Source organism: Trachypithecus francoisi, unplaced genomic scaffold, assembly GCF_009764315.1.
Source record: "Trachypithecus francoisi isolate TF-2019V2 unplaced genomic scaffold, Tfra_2.0 Lachesis_group8, whole genome shotgun sequence".
NCBI classification, from domain to species: domain Eukaryota; kingdom Metazoa; phylum Chordata; class Mammalia; order Primates; family Cercopithecidae; genus Trachypithecus; species Trachypithecus francoisi.
In genome coordinates, this window is record NW_022681473.1 from 19,631,433 (window position 1) to 19,647,236 (window position 15,804).

Here is a 15,804-nt window from a genome sequence, read left to right on the forward strand (position 1 = left end):
CTTAATTAGAATTACTTCCAGGCCTGTTGATTAACATAAAGTGTAATGATTATATGGATTACAATAAACATCTTGTCATTTATCTAGCACTTAAGCAATATTCAAAGTACTTTTCACTGATTATTTGATTCTGTTTTCACAATAATTCCCCAACTCCTTCTGGCGTCTGCTCCATGACACGACATTGGCCCTGGCTTTGCCTAAAAGTTCGGCAAATTCACCAATTTGATTTTCGCTGTGAGATTCCTTCTCCAACATGCTATTAAGTCTTTGTCAGAAGTCTCTCAAATTCCTCCTGCTCCATCTGGAAGCCCACCCTGATCTGAGTAAGGTAAAAGGACCTCACTTTCCCCTTGGGCCCTTCACTAACCAGCTAAGAAATAAAACTGTGAATGGCTTGGGAAGTAGCAGAGAGCCTGAAATGAAGCCTAGACAGAGAGTCAGGAGGCCTGGGAGCCAGCCCAGCAATCTCCTCTCTTGACCTTGGTGTTCCCATCTGTAAAACAAGGCTGGAGATCACTGTCGGTGGTCTCAGAGTGCTTTGGGGGTGGCTCTGACTGTCTCTAGAGGTGGACGGTGTGTACAGTGGGGAGTAGGACTCAGGGATGCAGTGATCCCAGAGGATTCTTTACCCCACCTTCTTTCCACCACCTCACCTTGTCTTTTATTCTGAATTCCCACATAAAACTATGGCGGAATTTTCAAATAACAATGAAAAGTGCTTCTCCTGGACCATAGGACCTTGAGGTTTCCTTTCAGTCCTAACCCTTCAAAATAGTGGTAATCATTTCCAATAGTCAAGTGCTAACCACCTGCCAGGCACTAGGTGAAGCACATCATGCCCATTGTATCACTTCATTCTCTCCATTTAATAGATAGCAAAACTGAGCCTCACCAAGATAAAGTGCATTGTCAGAGGCCACCCAGCTGGTTCCTTTGTGGAATTCGAATTCACTGGAGAGTAGACTGCTCTGGCTTAACCATGACACAGGGAGACTTTCCAGCTTGCCTGCCACTAGCGCAGGCTATGACACAAGCTAGAGTGGTCAGGAGCTCTGGCCATGGCTCCTCCTATTTCAGCCCTGGAGCAGTTTACACGGTGCCAGGCATTTCTGGACTTTCCCTTTGGCTCTCCCCACAAGGTATGGGGAGAAGGGGAGCAGTGGTGTGAGCTTGCAAAGGGGCTGTGCGTGAAGGTGCAGTGAAGCCTCAGGGCTTGCGTTAAGGCCCACAGGGCAGGGCTGCGGGTCAGCGACAGGGTTCCTGTCTGTCCACTTGACATACATATTGAAGTGCTGTGATGTGCCAGGGCTGGAGATACACTGCTGGACAACTCAGACCCTACACCTGCCTTCCTAGGGCCTCTATTCCAGAAGAGGAACTCAGACCATTGGCAAGATAAATTAGACAGGTAAGGAGAATTGGAAGGAATATTAAATAATGACAAGTGCTAAGGGTTTGAAAAAGTAAGGCAATGGGGAACAGGGAGTGATGGGACAGTGGGTGGAGAGCTGGTAATTTTACATAAAAGGCAAAGGACACATAGGGAGAGGTAAAGGTCTGGGAGTCGGCCAGTCATGGTAGCTCATGCCTGTAATCCCAGCAGTTTGGGAGGCCAAGGTGAGTGGATCACCTGAGGTCAGGAGTTCAAGGTCAACCTGGCCAATATGGTGAAACCCTGTCTCTACTAAAAATACAAAAGTAGCTGAGGGTGGTGGCAGGCACCTGTAATCCTAGCTACTTGGGAGGCTGAGGCAGGAGGTTTGCTTGAACCCGGGAGGTGGAGGTTGCTGTGAGCCGAGATTGTGCCACCACACTTACTCCAGCCTAGGTAATACAGCCAGACTCCATCTCAAAAAAAAAAAAAAAAAAAAAAAAAAGGGCTGGGAGTCAAGACCTAGGGGAGGATTCACTTCCCCCCAACATCCTCCAGGTGGCAGCATCTTCCAATTCGTGGGGCCGTGCTGGTGGTTCCTTTTCCCCGCCATAGAGTATTCTTGTTCAGTTCATCTAAAAATGCCGTTTAAAATGGGGGAATCCTAGAAAGAAAACATGGAGAGTTTGGAGGAATGTGAGTATTATTATATTTTTTTATGTAGGCGCTGGATAAACAGATGAGTTCACATTGTGAAAATCCACCATGCTGTGCTTATGACCTATGCACTTTTCATCTGTAGGTTATACTTCTATAAGTTCAAAATGACACACACTTTAAACATCGTATTTTAATCTAAATCATAGTTTGCATTAATTTCCCCAAATTTTGATGATTAAACTCTGTGTCAAAACGTTTTAAATTTCTAAATACATTAGTACAGACAAAATGCTCAGAGCCAAGCCTGATGTGTAGGAAGCACTTAATAAATGTTAGCACTGTTACCTCCTGTGCATACCCACCATGCCTCGTTTATAATTTCCAGTCCTGCATTCTCTGCAGTGGAGGAAGAACTTGGAGACACTTTCCCGGCGATCTGATGGCAGAGTCCTTCGAGAATTTTGTGAGTTGTCCCAACCTTTTACAGATAACTTGCTCATATATATTTTAACAGCAGTTCTAAAAGCAACTTACCCTAATGGGTCTTTGCAAAGCACTCACCTTAGTTCTCACAGAACTAACTTTCCTTTATACTTCTATGTAATTAGTTTACTTATCAGTTAACTGAAGTTTTAAATGAATAATGAGATCAACGGGCATAAAAAGATTCTGAGACAAACACAACTAACTGTGAGTGAGTAGACGACTCCATTGGAGGGGGAAAAAGAGCAATGAGAGAACAGGCTGTGGGCATCAGGCAGCATTCTCCAGAAGGAGTGGAGAATAGCTGGGGTCAATCTAGAAAGTTGGTTGAGTGGAGGTTGGTTTAGAGAACTAATATTGTACCCTTCTCAAGTGTTGGAGTCTATAAGATTGATTCTTGTACAATTGTTAATGAGCTGGTGTATCTATCAGGCGTTGCTGGAAGTGCTTGGTAACACTGCCTTTGGGAACCAGGAATTATAATCCAAGCCATTTCTTGTGCAGCTTCCATGTGCCAGGCCCTATGCGTACAAAAATTAGCATTACATATTTTCATGGCAATCCTGTCAAGGAGACTATCATCTCCCCATTTGTATCAACTCTTGACACAAATTTAGTGGCTTAAAATGACTTATAATTTTAATTTAGCTCATTATTCTGTGGGTTAGCTCTTTGGCTGGGCTCAGCAGGGTGGCTTTTCTAGTTTTATCTGGATTCAGTCATGAGCTCTGATTCTGGTAATTGGCTTAAGTTGGGGTCATGGGAATAACAAGCTCACTTAATCTCTCATTCTCCTACAAGATAGATTGGGCTTCTTCACATGGTGGCTGGGCAGGATTCTATGATGGAGAATGGAATCTTCCAGGATCTCTCAAGACCTAGGCTTAGAATTTGGCACAATGTAACCTCCACCACAGTCAATTAGCCAAAACAAATCACAAGGCCAGCCCAGATTAAGAAGTGGATCAATAGACTCAACCTCTTTGCAAAGTCACATTGCAAAAGGGTATGGACACAGGAAAGGGAATAATTGCAACCACATTTCCAAATCATTTATCACCCACTTTCTGCAAATAAAGAAATGAAAGTTTAATCAGTTTAAGCTAATTTGTCCATCCTGGGACTCCCATCTAATAAGCAATAGAGCTAGAATAACACATACCTGTGGGACTTCAATATCTACTATTTTCACTAAGCCAAGCTGCTTTATTAAGAAATTAGAGGGTCAGGAACAAATGAGATCATTTGAATTTTAAAATTAACATTAATCAAGAATCCTGTGTTATTTGTACAGCACTATGCTTAGGCCATCCTCACAACATCCCTGTAAAGAAGAGATGATTGCCCCTATTTTACCAATAAGAAAACTAAGGCTTCAAAATATCAAGGTTACTTGCCAATGAATCACACAGCTTAGTGCATACAAAGACAAAGGATTTGAACCCATTTCTTCTTATTTCAAGTCCACTCTTCTTTCAACCACACTAGAGACTCCTAATCTGTGGTTCAAGGCATTATATGATCCTTGAACAATTTAGAGTTACATACCAAATTTATATATATATAAGATTCAGACATTTTTCTGGAAAAGAAAATTGCTTTTACTATATTCACATAAGCCCCACAAGGTTAAGCACCTCGTTTCTGAAAAAAATGCGAACCTTGCTTCTGATATGGCAGGCAAAATCCTTCAGATGATGTCTTGTAATTGTTGTACACTCCAGAACCCTAGAACCAACTGGAGCCTTTAGATTAGCTTCAGAATAAATGGAAGGGAATCAAGGAGCCATGCCCATGAGCACTAGAATGTGTGGCTTTATCTTGTGTTGAGATGGAATTAGGATTTGAAAGAATCCTGCATTTTGGAAAGGCCATGCCAGGGCAGCTGATTACCTAGTGGTTAATACGGTAACACTGTAATTTTCTCCAACACCAGAAGAGTTTCCTACTATTCAAAGACTTGGATTTCTGGATCAGACCCCTCCATCCCTTTCTCCCCTTTCTCCTTTGTGCCTTAAGGTACAGCCCAGAATTGCTCAGAGTCAGCAACAGGAGTCCTGGGAGTGGGCCTCGCACCTGGGTCTGGACTGAGCTGTGCTACTTACTGTTCTCACTGTTAGTGTCTCAGTTCTCCTGGGCTCTGCAAGACCCTGCTGTGGGGCTCAGAATTTCCACCCTTATCCCAGCAACTTCCTCCTGCACATCTCACCTTTGGCAAGGGACTTGGGCTTGGGGAACACCCAGTCAGTCATGGTCCAGCTTGGAGAACCTGCAAAGTCACCAAATGAGAGAGCTAGCAGCACAGAGCTGAAAACTGGGGGCCAGAGAGGAAAAGTGACTTGCCCAAATGTACCTGCCCTCTCCTTGTGCTGTCAACAATTTCAGCCTGCCATGAACTTTTCATTTCTGAAGGGAAGCACGACCTCTCTCCCTGGGTGCCTACTATGCCTTCCTCTTTAGTCCACCAGCACCCACTTTGTCACTTTGTTCCTCCCCAATCCCTCCAACACTTTAGCCAGAGGAACTTTCTTATTTTTTTTTCTTTCTTTCTTTCTTTCTTTCTTTCTTTCTTTCTTTCTTTCTTTCTTTCTTCTTTCTTTCTTTCTTTCTTTCTTCTTTTTTTTTTTTGAGACAGGGTTTCCCCATGTTACCCAGGGTGGTACTGAACTCCTGGACTCAAGCAATCTGCTTGCCTCAGCCTCCCAAAGTGCTGGGATTATAGACGTGAGCCACTAGACCTGGCTAGGAATCTTTTAAAAACACAAATCTGATTATGTCACGCTCCTCTGCCTAAAAACAAGCAATGGCTTTCCACTGTGGCCTCCGAGCCCTGTTGTCTGGCCCCTATTTCTTCCTTCAGGCTCAGTCACACTCTCCTAGTTGTGTGCTGAAACTGGCTCCTCCAAGCTCACAAGAGCCAATGGGAAATATTCAGGAATTTGTTGGTAGCTGGAAATCGACCACAGTGGGGTTACTTTACACCAGAAAAATCAACAGATGCTAAAAATCCTTTTTTTTTTTTTTTTTTTCTGGAGAGCTGATTGGTCAGTCCACCGCTGCTCCGTCCCCACTGTGCTGTTCCATCACAGGACTGCTGAACATGCTGTTGTTCTGCCTGACATGCTCTCTCCTCCTTCTTTGCTGAGTTAACTCTATTCTTTCACACCTCAGTTCAATTCTTACTTCTTCCAGGAAGCCTTCTGTGATATTTCTGAACAAGTCAAGTCTGTACCCTTCACCTTTTCTTCTTAGCCTGTATCATATTTGTAATTTGACAAGTGTGATGAATGATGAACATCCATCTTCCCCATGGGAATGTAAACTCTCCATGGCAAGAGAGATCAGGCCTGGTTTTACTCACTCTCTGCTGTATCACCCGACACAGTACCTGGTCATAGAAACTCACAACATCTGCTGAATGAGTGAATAAATTAGAGAAATAAGTACTAGACAAGGCTCTGGCTTCTGTGGCAGGAGTATTTTTGATCACACATCTCCACATTCTCCTCTGCATTTCCCAGCCTCTCTTGGTGTTACATTTGTCCTGTTACCAAATTCTGGCCGGTGGAATGGGGTGCTCTGTGTCCTCTAGAATGCCACAAGTAGTCCTCAAGGCTCTTTCTCTTCCCTGCATGGCTGGAAGTGAAGGAGTCACAAGACAGAAGCAGCCCGGATTCCCGAGTCACCAGTTGGAGAAGAGCTGCCCAATTGAGTAATCTGACCCTCATTCAATCAAGAAAAGAAGGAGATGTATACTTTTATTGAGTTAATCACTGAGATTTTGAATCTCATGTGATTTTGAATCAAACTGCAGCAGAATCTAGTTTACCCTGACCTAAAACACCATCCCGGTTGTCATTAACTCCTATCCTTTGGGCAAGTCACAACGTCTCTGAATCTCAGTTTCCTTATTGGTAAAATAAAAGGATTCCACAGGTTATATCTGAAAGCCTTGCAATGTTAAAAATTCAGTTATTCCGCTGGTATATTTTCCTCCCTCCTGCATAGCACCATATATAGACACCACAGATGTTTGCTAAATAAGAGAACCTCCTATGTTTGAAATCCTTTTCTCCAGATAAAAGCATTTTAGTACCTTAGAAATTCAGAGTAATTACTCAGAATATTTAAACATCTAACATGTACAATATTGATCAAAATAACAATGGGGACATTTCATCCAGAGGCTGGGGAGCCTTCAGAGATCTATCCCTCAGCCTCATAGATACCTCCTAAGCATCTTGCTCTGTCTGCTCTTAGAAATGTGGCCTCAGCACTTCCAATTATTTGCGAGTCCCAGCCTCAGACTGTCTTAACTGATCCACTCAGCTGACTCTGTTAACTGCATTTCCCAATATGCATACTCTCATTTTTCAAAGGAACCTAGTGAGGCCTTTTTTAGTGGGTTGTCATTAAAAGCCACTGTCTGCATATCATTAACCAAGAAGCAAACGTCATATCTTTGATGAGATGTATGAGGGTGACTGGTTGGGTAGCAAAGGTAGCCCAGAGTCCTGATGACTCAACTGGGCTTCAAATCCCCTAAGGTCTATTCCTAGCTCTGCCATAGGTTCATTGTGTGTGAAAAAGGCACAAGGCAAGCTCTTCTTCTTGGGCTGGGGACCCTCTTCCTGTTATAAATGAAGGCCACTGCAGCTGCAGTCATCCCAGTAACCATAGTAACAATGCATCACGTGACAGGTGTCTGATCCCCATCAGACATTTTCTGATATGAAGTATTCTTCATTCTTCCCCTTTAACCCCACCCCAGATCCTGTTATGAGTAGTGGCAGGGGTTTGAGCTTGGGAGACCTGGAGCTGACAGCATTAATTCAACCTCTATTTCCACAAAACATTTTGCATTGCCAGGCCCTGGAGCCAAGAAAACCTCCCAGGGCAGCTCTTATGTGAGAGATTGCTAAGGCTGTCACCAGGGACTGCAGTGCTTCAGCTCTACAGTTTGCAGCAAATAGGGATTAGTAGGAAAGTGTGCCTGGCATACAGCAAGCACACAATAAATACTTGTGGAAAAGTCAATTTACTAAAATGGAGCTCATATCACAAATGGGATTCCTTCAAATCACTGGAAATTCTGCATAAGATGATCATACGGATTATTCCACAGTTACTGAGTGCCTGCTGTATGCACCCATGGGTGATGACATGGAGACTCTAAAGATGTTAGCTTGTTGAAGGAATCCCAAGTCTGTAGGGTGGCTGAGGCTCAGGGGCACATTGGGAAGTGTGTAGAGAGGAGTCTGGAGAGCTTAGCAGGGACCACATCACAAAGGGATTTGGATAAAGGTTGAGTCTCTTGGGTTTATTCTTAGAGAACCTTTGAGAACTGTTACTCGTGTGAGTAACATGATCAGCTTTGTATTTTGGACACCTCCCTTTTGATGTCACTGAAGGCAAGAACTAGAGGGAGACTGTTGTTTTGATCAAATAGTGAGTGTTCTAGAACTTCTGAACCCAGGCCTTAAGACAACTGGCAGCTTCTGCTTCATTCCTCTTAGAACCCAGCTAGCATGCTGTGAGCAGCTCCAGCACCGTGGAGAAGTGACATAGGGGAGAACCAAAATGCACCAGTTGACAGCCCCGTTGTGATCCCAGTGGCAGCCAGCACCTACTGCTCACCACGGGAGTTCACCATTGCACTATCTGCAATGGTGTCTGGAGAGCTGATGTTCCAGTCCAACTGAACCCCTAGATGACTGTAGTCCCAGAAGACAACATGTTGAGCAGGAAAACCACCCAACTGAGCCCAGCCAACCCACGAAATCATGACAAGTAACAAAATAACTGGTCTAAGCCAGTAAGTCATGGTGGGTTTTTACACAAGTGTAGATAGCTGAAAACTGGAGGATGGATGGGTTCCCAGGTGGTGGTCACAGCTACAGCTCAGAAGAAAAGGTCTGGCTGGAGAGGCTATAGATTTAGGAGACATTGGCTCATAGAAATGTGAAAGCTCTATTGTGGATGAAATCACCTACAACCCTTTTCGCACATGCCCAGCACACCTAGCGCACAGCCAAACCACAGCAAATATCTGCTGAATTAAATTCAACACTCCATATAATGAAAAGCACTAAAAATCAGTGTTTTCTTGAGCTAAGACAATCCTCAAGCCTGGAATTCTAATTTCCCCTTGTTCTAAGCATACTTTTATGCTCACCCTCTCTGAATCAAGTGTGTACTCTGAGCTGCTGCATTTTATCTTCTTTATCCTCCTAAGACAAGTCCTTTTGAGTGTGGACTTGGAATCTGCAAGCATAAGCCTGGGTTCAGGGTGATGATTTTTCTACCTGTGCACCTCTCTTCTGAGCCTCAGCTTCCTCATCTATATATAAAGATGAGAATACCTGCTGATTAAATTAGGTAATAAAGGTGAACTCTTGGGCAGCTCTAAGGGGATGCATCTGTATTATCCATCTTCAGCAGGTCACAGGTACAGCCGCAACCCAGACATCCCATCGGTTCCCTCTACCTGTGGCCTGTTCCTTTTCCCTGTAAGAACCATCTCCCAGATTGGGGACCTGGGAAATATCCAGCTTTGTGTTTGAAAAAACTCTCGGAGGACCCAATTTTACAGCCAGCTTGGCCAGCCGCTCGGGTAGAAGGGTGAGCAAGGAGCTAATAGTCTGGGAAAGTGACTCCTAGAGTGGCAGATATGGTTGGAGCCCAGGTTTGTCCACTAACACAGTGTGACCTCCACAGGCTCCAACACATCTTGGGCCCAGTTGTCCCCTGTTGTACACAAAGCATTAAGAATGGCCTGAAACAACCCCAAGGCTCCTTCCACCTGGAAGGCTCCGGCTCCTGTTGTGGTGGGGGTCCGGTCACGTGTTGGCGAGAAGGGGGGTGCCAGTTGACGTGGCTCCGGGTCCAGCCTCCTCTGACGTCCTCGCAGCCGTCCTCCCTCCCTCCGTCCCCGCCCCTCTGGCGGCGGGAGAGCTGCTGGCTCGCCCGGATCCCGGGAGCTGCCTGGAGGCGGGCCGGGCCCGGGGAAGGTGCGCGGCGGCGGGACCCAGCCCAGCTCGGGGAGCGGGCACCATGGTGCTGTCGGTGCCTGTGATCGCGCTGGGCGCCACGCTGGGCACGGCCACCAGCATCCTCGCGCTGTGCGGGGTCACCTGCTTGTGTCGGCACATGCACCCCAAGAAGGGGCTGCTGCCGCGGGACCAGGACCCCGACCCGGAGAAGGCGAAGCCGAGCTTGCTCCGGTCTGCACAACAGGTGAGCGGGGTAGGCGCGCGGGCCCTCCAGGGGCGAGGTGGGGTCGCCGGGCAGCTGCAGAGGGCGAAATGGGGTGGGGCACGGTCGTGGATCTTTGCGCGACAAAGCTTGGCGGGGAGAGGGGACAGCAAACGCGCTGGAGGACAGGTCAGGGAGTCAAAAAGGCAGGCGGATGGGGGAGGCTGGGGGATGGTGGAGAGGTGAAGGAGAATTAGGAAGCGGGCGGGGGGAGGGGGTCGGGGAGCTTGTGGGGACTGAGGGAAGAATGGGGGCCAGCACCGAGAGCTAAAGAGAGGGGACAGGAAAGGGGACCTGGATAAGAATTAGGGCTGGGAAGGGTAAGAAGAGAGGGAGGCTGGGAGAGGAATCGCCAGGGTTAGGGAAGACCCTGAGAGGAACTGGAGAATGAGGAACTTGCAGAATGGGGAGGAAGACTGGGGTCTGTGAGAGGGAGGGGGATGGTGGTTGTGGAGCCAGGGTAAGGCAAGCCCTGCCAGAGCTGAGAAGAGATAATGCCTGGAAAGCCAGACGGGAGGTGGCTGCGGTCCCGCAGGAGCTGAGGAGCTAGAGGGGTCTGGAGAGCTGAATCCCGGAGGAGCCTGAAGGACTCTTCCCCATCCCCTAGCAGCTCTGAGCTCCGGTCAGTCAGAGGGGGTTGCTATGGCCTCCCCCAAGATGTCTCTGCAGATGTCTCTGCAGATGTCTCTGCAGATGTCCCTGGAGACAGGAGGGCTTTTATCCCATGCATTTGCTCATGGCCAGAGCTCCTTCGTGCAGGAAATAGTCCGTGCTCCCATTGTAAAGAGCAACAGAAGGGGTCTGGGGAAGCGGTTTGGAAGGATTTCCCTGCATAGGCTATGACCACCAGGATGCATTTCCAAAGTGCAGAGTGCAGAATGTTCTCTGGAGAACCAAGAGGCAAAGAGTCTTGCTAGAGTGATTTGAAGAAGGATGGCCCTGGGGCAGGGGCATGACTTGAAGGACCTCCTAAAGACCCTCTAGATCCGTCTAGGTTCCAGGAGCGGTATTAAAATGCTGTGACTCCATCTTCCTTTTTCCAATCAATAATTCAAAAGCTCAGAGGACTCAGTTGTGTGGGGCCTGTGTCAGTCACTGTACAGTGAGAGTGGAAAGGAAATGGCTGCTGTCCTTGAGGCACTTATAATCCAAGAATAGTGACATTGACAGTGGCTAAATAGGAGCCGGCTGCACAGCAGAATGTGGGACTTGGGGCGATCTGGAAATGGAAATAGTGGGCTTTCCACTGGCCAGGGGTTGGGAGCCCTTCTCCAGAAGTCGTGGCCGGCCGCCTCTCAACCTTCTTTCCTGCCCAACACACTTGAGGAACTGCCACTCTTCTGCCTTTCAGTGATGTCTCTCCAGGCACCATCCCCTCCCCTTCCTAGAGAGAACCACTGGGAAAGTAGTTGGTGTAAATGACCTCTAGGGTCTCTTCCAATGCTTTGTCTTATTGATGACCAGTAGCCCACAGAACAGCTGATCGTCTGTTAAAGACAAACCAGGTTGTGTCTCTCCCCTGCTTCAAATCCTCCACAAGTTCTCACTGAGCTTGGAAGAGGTCATAGCAAACCATGACATAGCATACACTCTGTGCCAGGTGCACTGTTCAGAGTGCTTTACACTAATTAGTGCATTTCTTGACCCAGTGAGGGAGCCATAGAATTATCCTAACTTAAAGATGAGGAAACTGAGGCTTAGAGAAGGTAACTGACTTGCCTAGAACTGCACAGCTAGAGAAGTTTTAGAGCCAGACTCTAGCTGAGCTTGTCTGATTCTGGAGGCCAGGCTATTAGCCACTTCTCTCCACCCACTCACCTGCTTTGACATGGAAGGTGCCTGCCTCTCCAGCCAAGCTCATGCCAGTTTCTTTCTTCATCAGCAGTCTTGGCCTCCCTGGATTTATGATTATTCTTTTAAAACACCAAGCCCTTTTCTGCCCCTTCATTTTTCTCTGGCCTTTCATATAAATGACTCCTTCTCATTCTTCAGATCTTTTTCCATTTAAAGTCTTAGGGAGGATTTTGCCCACTGACACATGAAACAAAACACCCCGTTCCTGTTATCCTCTCCTATACTGTTCTTTCCAAATCCTTTTATGGCATTCTTTACACTAGGATGCAATCTTTCATATTCACTTATTGGTGTAATATTTATTCCCAGCACCCACTCAGTGCCTGGAAACTAGTAGGTGTCCAGTAAGAAATTGTGAATGAATAAAGTCATCTCATGGACCATCCAGTGGGGATTCTCATCTTCAAATATGGATGCACTCACCATGTCTTTGTAACCAAGTGTGAGCTCAGTAGGGGCACAGTAAATATTTGTTGATACATGATACCTGCCCATCCACATTCCCATATCTGGTTCCCTCAGTGACAAAGATGTGGGCAACTTGGGGCTGAATTTATGGGTGTGAATGTGTTGAACCTGAGATCTCACAATGACTTGGTTGCCATTCTTCTCAGATTCATTCAGCCACTGGCCCAGATGCAGTAAATTGAGAAAAGACAACCAACTGACATTTCAAAGCAAGTAAAGAAGGTGGCGTTAGGGGTGGCAGATGACAGGAGGGTGATGTACTTGGCGCCTGTTGACGAGGAGGGCAAGAGCCAGGGAAGCTCTCTGAGGATGTTCCTTGAGGAAAGAAGATATGGAGGCTGGAAAATAGGGGCCTAGATTACTAAAATCCCAACAGAGGTGTCCGAGGTCTAATAGCCAGTGTCTCTGTAACTTGTAAGTTGTGGCTGCTGGAAAAATTCTTTGGATTTGGAGGCCATTCCTAGAAATCTGATTTCTGACCCTGAATGGCTGGATGAAGTTGAAAGTTTGTAGTGATTTTGAAAAGAAATTTGGAGTTTTCCCAGGGGTTTTGTTTATTTTTTACATGGGGTCTGACTCCATCACCCAGGCTGGAGTGCAGTGGTGTGATCAAGGCTCACTGAAGTCTCAACTTCCTGGGCTCAGGTGATCCTCGCACCTCAGCCTGCCATGTAGCTGGGAATACAGGCACGTGCCACCATGCCTGGCTAATTTTTTTGTATGTTTTGTAGAGACAAGGTCTCACCATGTTGCCTAGGCTGGTCTCAAACTCCTGGGTTCAAGCAATTGGCCTGCCTCAGCCTCTCAAACTATTAGGGTCACAGGAATGAAGCACTGTGCTTGGCCCCCAGGGGTTCTTATTCTGGGTCCACAAATCTCAGTCTGTAGATAGCATTAAAAGGTCCATGGTCTTGGATAGGAAAAAAAATGACATCATTATTTTCACTCACCTCTAACTGAAACAGTATTTTCTGTTAAGTAGAAATAGCAGCAAAAACCATAGTATATCATCCATACCTGTGACTTTGTCCCCAAGGGAAATCACAGATACTTTGGTTGTACATTACAGCTGTTGCAGATGGTTCACATTAGATTTACACTCATCTCTCAATCTAAATTATGGTACTTATTAAATCTCCTGCTAGACTCTGTTATTTAATGAATTCATAAAGAAGCAAACGTATAGCTACTTTACAATTTGGTTTTATTAGGCCGTCCTTTGCAGCCTTGTGTCTTTTATTTTCTGCTTTTTCCAGCAATTCAGAGGAAATGTCCCTAGGCAGCCCTCGGCCATGCATTTCCTCTCATGCTTCCAGCTGGTTTCAAGTCACAGTTCTTTGCTTTTCTGAAATACACCCTCTGGACCCTTTATCCTGCCTTCTTAGACAGTGCCTCACTCTCACTCATGTGCTACCCTTCCGGGCATGCAAGGAATTCAGTTTTACTATGCCGCCCACTCCTAGCCTGGCAGGTCACCTGGGACCTCTCTGTCATCAGCCTAGCTCTAGAGGCTTGATCATTAGGCAGTGACCTGGCAGCTTGAGCAAGGAGACAGAGCCGGGGGGCAAAGCGAGAATGTTGGTTTCTCCTTCACCATTACTTCTGAATCTATTAGTGAGCAGCGGCCAGACCCATGGGTTCCTGCCTCTGAATTTCCTCATCACCCTTGTCCACACAGGCTGCCACTCAGCCCACTTCTGGGTCCTTTCATGGGAAGTCCTCCTTTCACCCAACCTAAAGAACTTGGGAGCAAGCAAGGAGAACGGCTCTTTTCCCCTCGCCTCATGGCTCAGTCCTGTACCCCTACCACTTGGCAGGCACACATGTCCTGTTTTCAGGAAGCCTTCCTTTTCATGGCCTAGTTTTCTCCCAACATGGTGCCTACCTTGCTGTGCACTTAAGTGAATCTTTTCAAAGGCCAGAGAGGTCCCCTGGGTGACCCCAGTGCTGTCCCTTTGAAGCTAACACGTGGCCAGAGGCTTTATTGAAATTGCTTGGCCCTCAGCAGGAGTTCCCACACCTTTTTTTTTTCTTTTTTTTGAGACGGAATCTCACTCTGTCACCCAGGCTGGAGTACAGTGGCATGATCTCGGCTCACTGCAACCTTCACCTCCTGGGCTCAAGCGATTCTCCTGCCTCAGTCTCCTGAGTAGCTGAGATTATAGGTGTGCGCCACAACGCCTGGCAAATTTTTTGTATTTTTAGTAGAGGCGAGGCTTTGCCATGTTGGTTAGGCTGCTCTCGAATTTCTGAGCTCACGTAATCTGCCCACCTCGGCCTCCCAAAGTGCTGGGGTTACAGGTGTAAGCCACTGCGTCTGGTCCCCAGGTCCCTTCTATCCATGTCCCCACTGTCCCCCACTGTCACATGTGACCAAACTCTACAATTCCATCCTCTTTCCAGCAGAGTCAGGATCACTGAAGTAGCTTTCAGTGGAACCCTAGTAGATTAGTTCTAAGGTTTTACAAAATAATATAAATAAGTGTTGACTTTCTTTCCTTCTTTATTTCTTTCTCTTTCTTTCTCTTTTTCTTTTTCTTTCTTTCTTTCCTTCCTTCCTTCCTTCCTTCCTTCCTTCCTTCCTTCCTTCCTCCTTCCTTCCTTCTTTCTTTCTTTCTTTCTTTTCTTTCTTTTCTTTTTGAGACAGAGTCTTGCTCTGTCATCCAGAATGGAGTGCAATGGTGCAATCTCGGCTCACGGCAACCTCTGCCTCCTGGGTTCAGCAATTCTCTTGCCTCAGCCTTCCAAGTTGCTGGGATTACAGGCGCCCACCATCACGCCTGGCTAATCTTTTGTATTTTTAGTAGATATGAGGTTTCACCATGTTGGCCAGGCTGGTCTCGAACTCCTGACCTCAGGTGATCCACCCACCTCTGCCTCTCAAAGTGCTAGTATTACAGGCGTAAGCCACCACTGCCAGCCTGAATTTCTATCAAACAATGTATGTGTGGTGGAGTCTTCTCCTTAAGATCAGATAATTTTTCCTTAATTTTCCTTGTATTCTTGACAATGTCTGGTATGATGCTGAGCACATGGCAGTGTTTTGAATTAAATCATTATCTTGTAACCTAACACTGAATAAGAGAGGGAAGACACAAAGGCGTACATACTGTTAGGGTTCCATTGACACAGGATTTGAAGCCAGCGCAGTTTATTTATGGTGTTACCCTGGGGGACAGGAAATGACTGCAGCTGGGTGGGAGAGCTTCTGGGCTTTTGTTCATGCTCTGCCTCTTGACGTGGGTCCTGGTTACAGAGGTGTGTTTACTTTGTGAAGATACATCCAGCTCTACATTTATGATTTATGTACTTTTCTGTCTGCAGTTATACATCAGTAAGGTTTTTATTAAAAAGTGTCATATTGTGACATGTTTGTGAACATTAATTGAGTACCAGGCCAGTATTTTTATTGCCAGGAGGACTTTGGGGCCATATTCAAGACAGATGAGCCTTCTTTTTGTGGTTTTTTAATAAACTGCTTCTTCGGCCCTGTTTGCTTTCTGCTGTTTCTCCCATGGCCACCTCCTGTGTGCTGCATAAAGGATTCCCCCTTGGGATTGGGACCTTAAGACCATCAGTGTAGCCCTATTAGGCCTCCCACCTCTTCTCTTCCTTAGTCCTCTAAAGCAATGCCTTCTCTGATCCGTTGTTTCAATTCACACATATAAGAGTGAGGATGGACAGATGCTGCATTTCATTAGTTAAATAGT

General features: G+C 46.4%; 1 protein-coding gene across 1 annotated transcript in view; it reads left to right on the forward strand.

Annotated features, from left to right (window-relative positions):
- Positions 1-9,451: 9,451 nt before the first annotated feature.
- The window catches only part of SYT13 (synaptotagmin 13), a 43,493-nt gene continuing 37,140 nt past the window's right edge, over positions 9,452-15,804 (forward strand). The window contains exon 1 of the mRNA XM_033205945.1: positions 9,452-9,754. Within this exon, the coding sequence (XP_033061836.1) occupies positions 9,572-9,754 (183 nt within the window). The 5' untranslated portion in view covers positions 9,452-9,571. The remainder of the gene's footprint in view (positions 9,755-15,804) is intronic.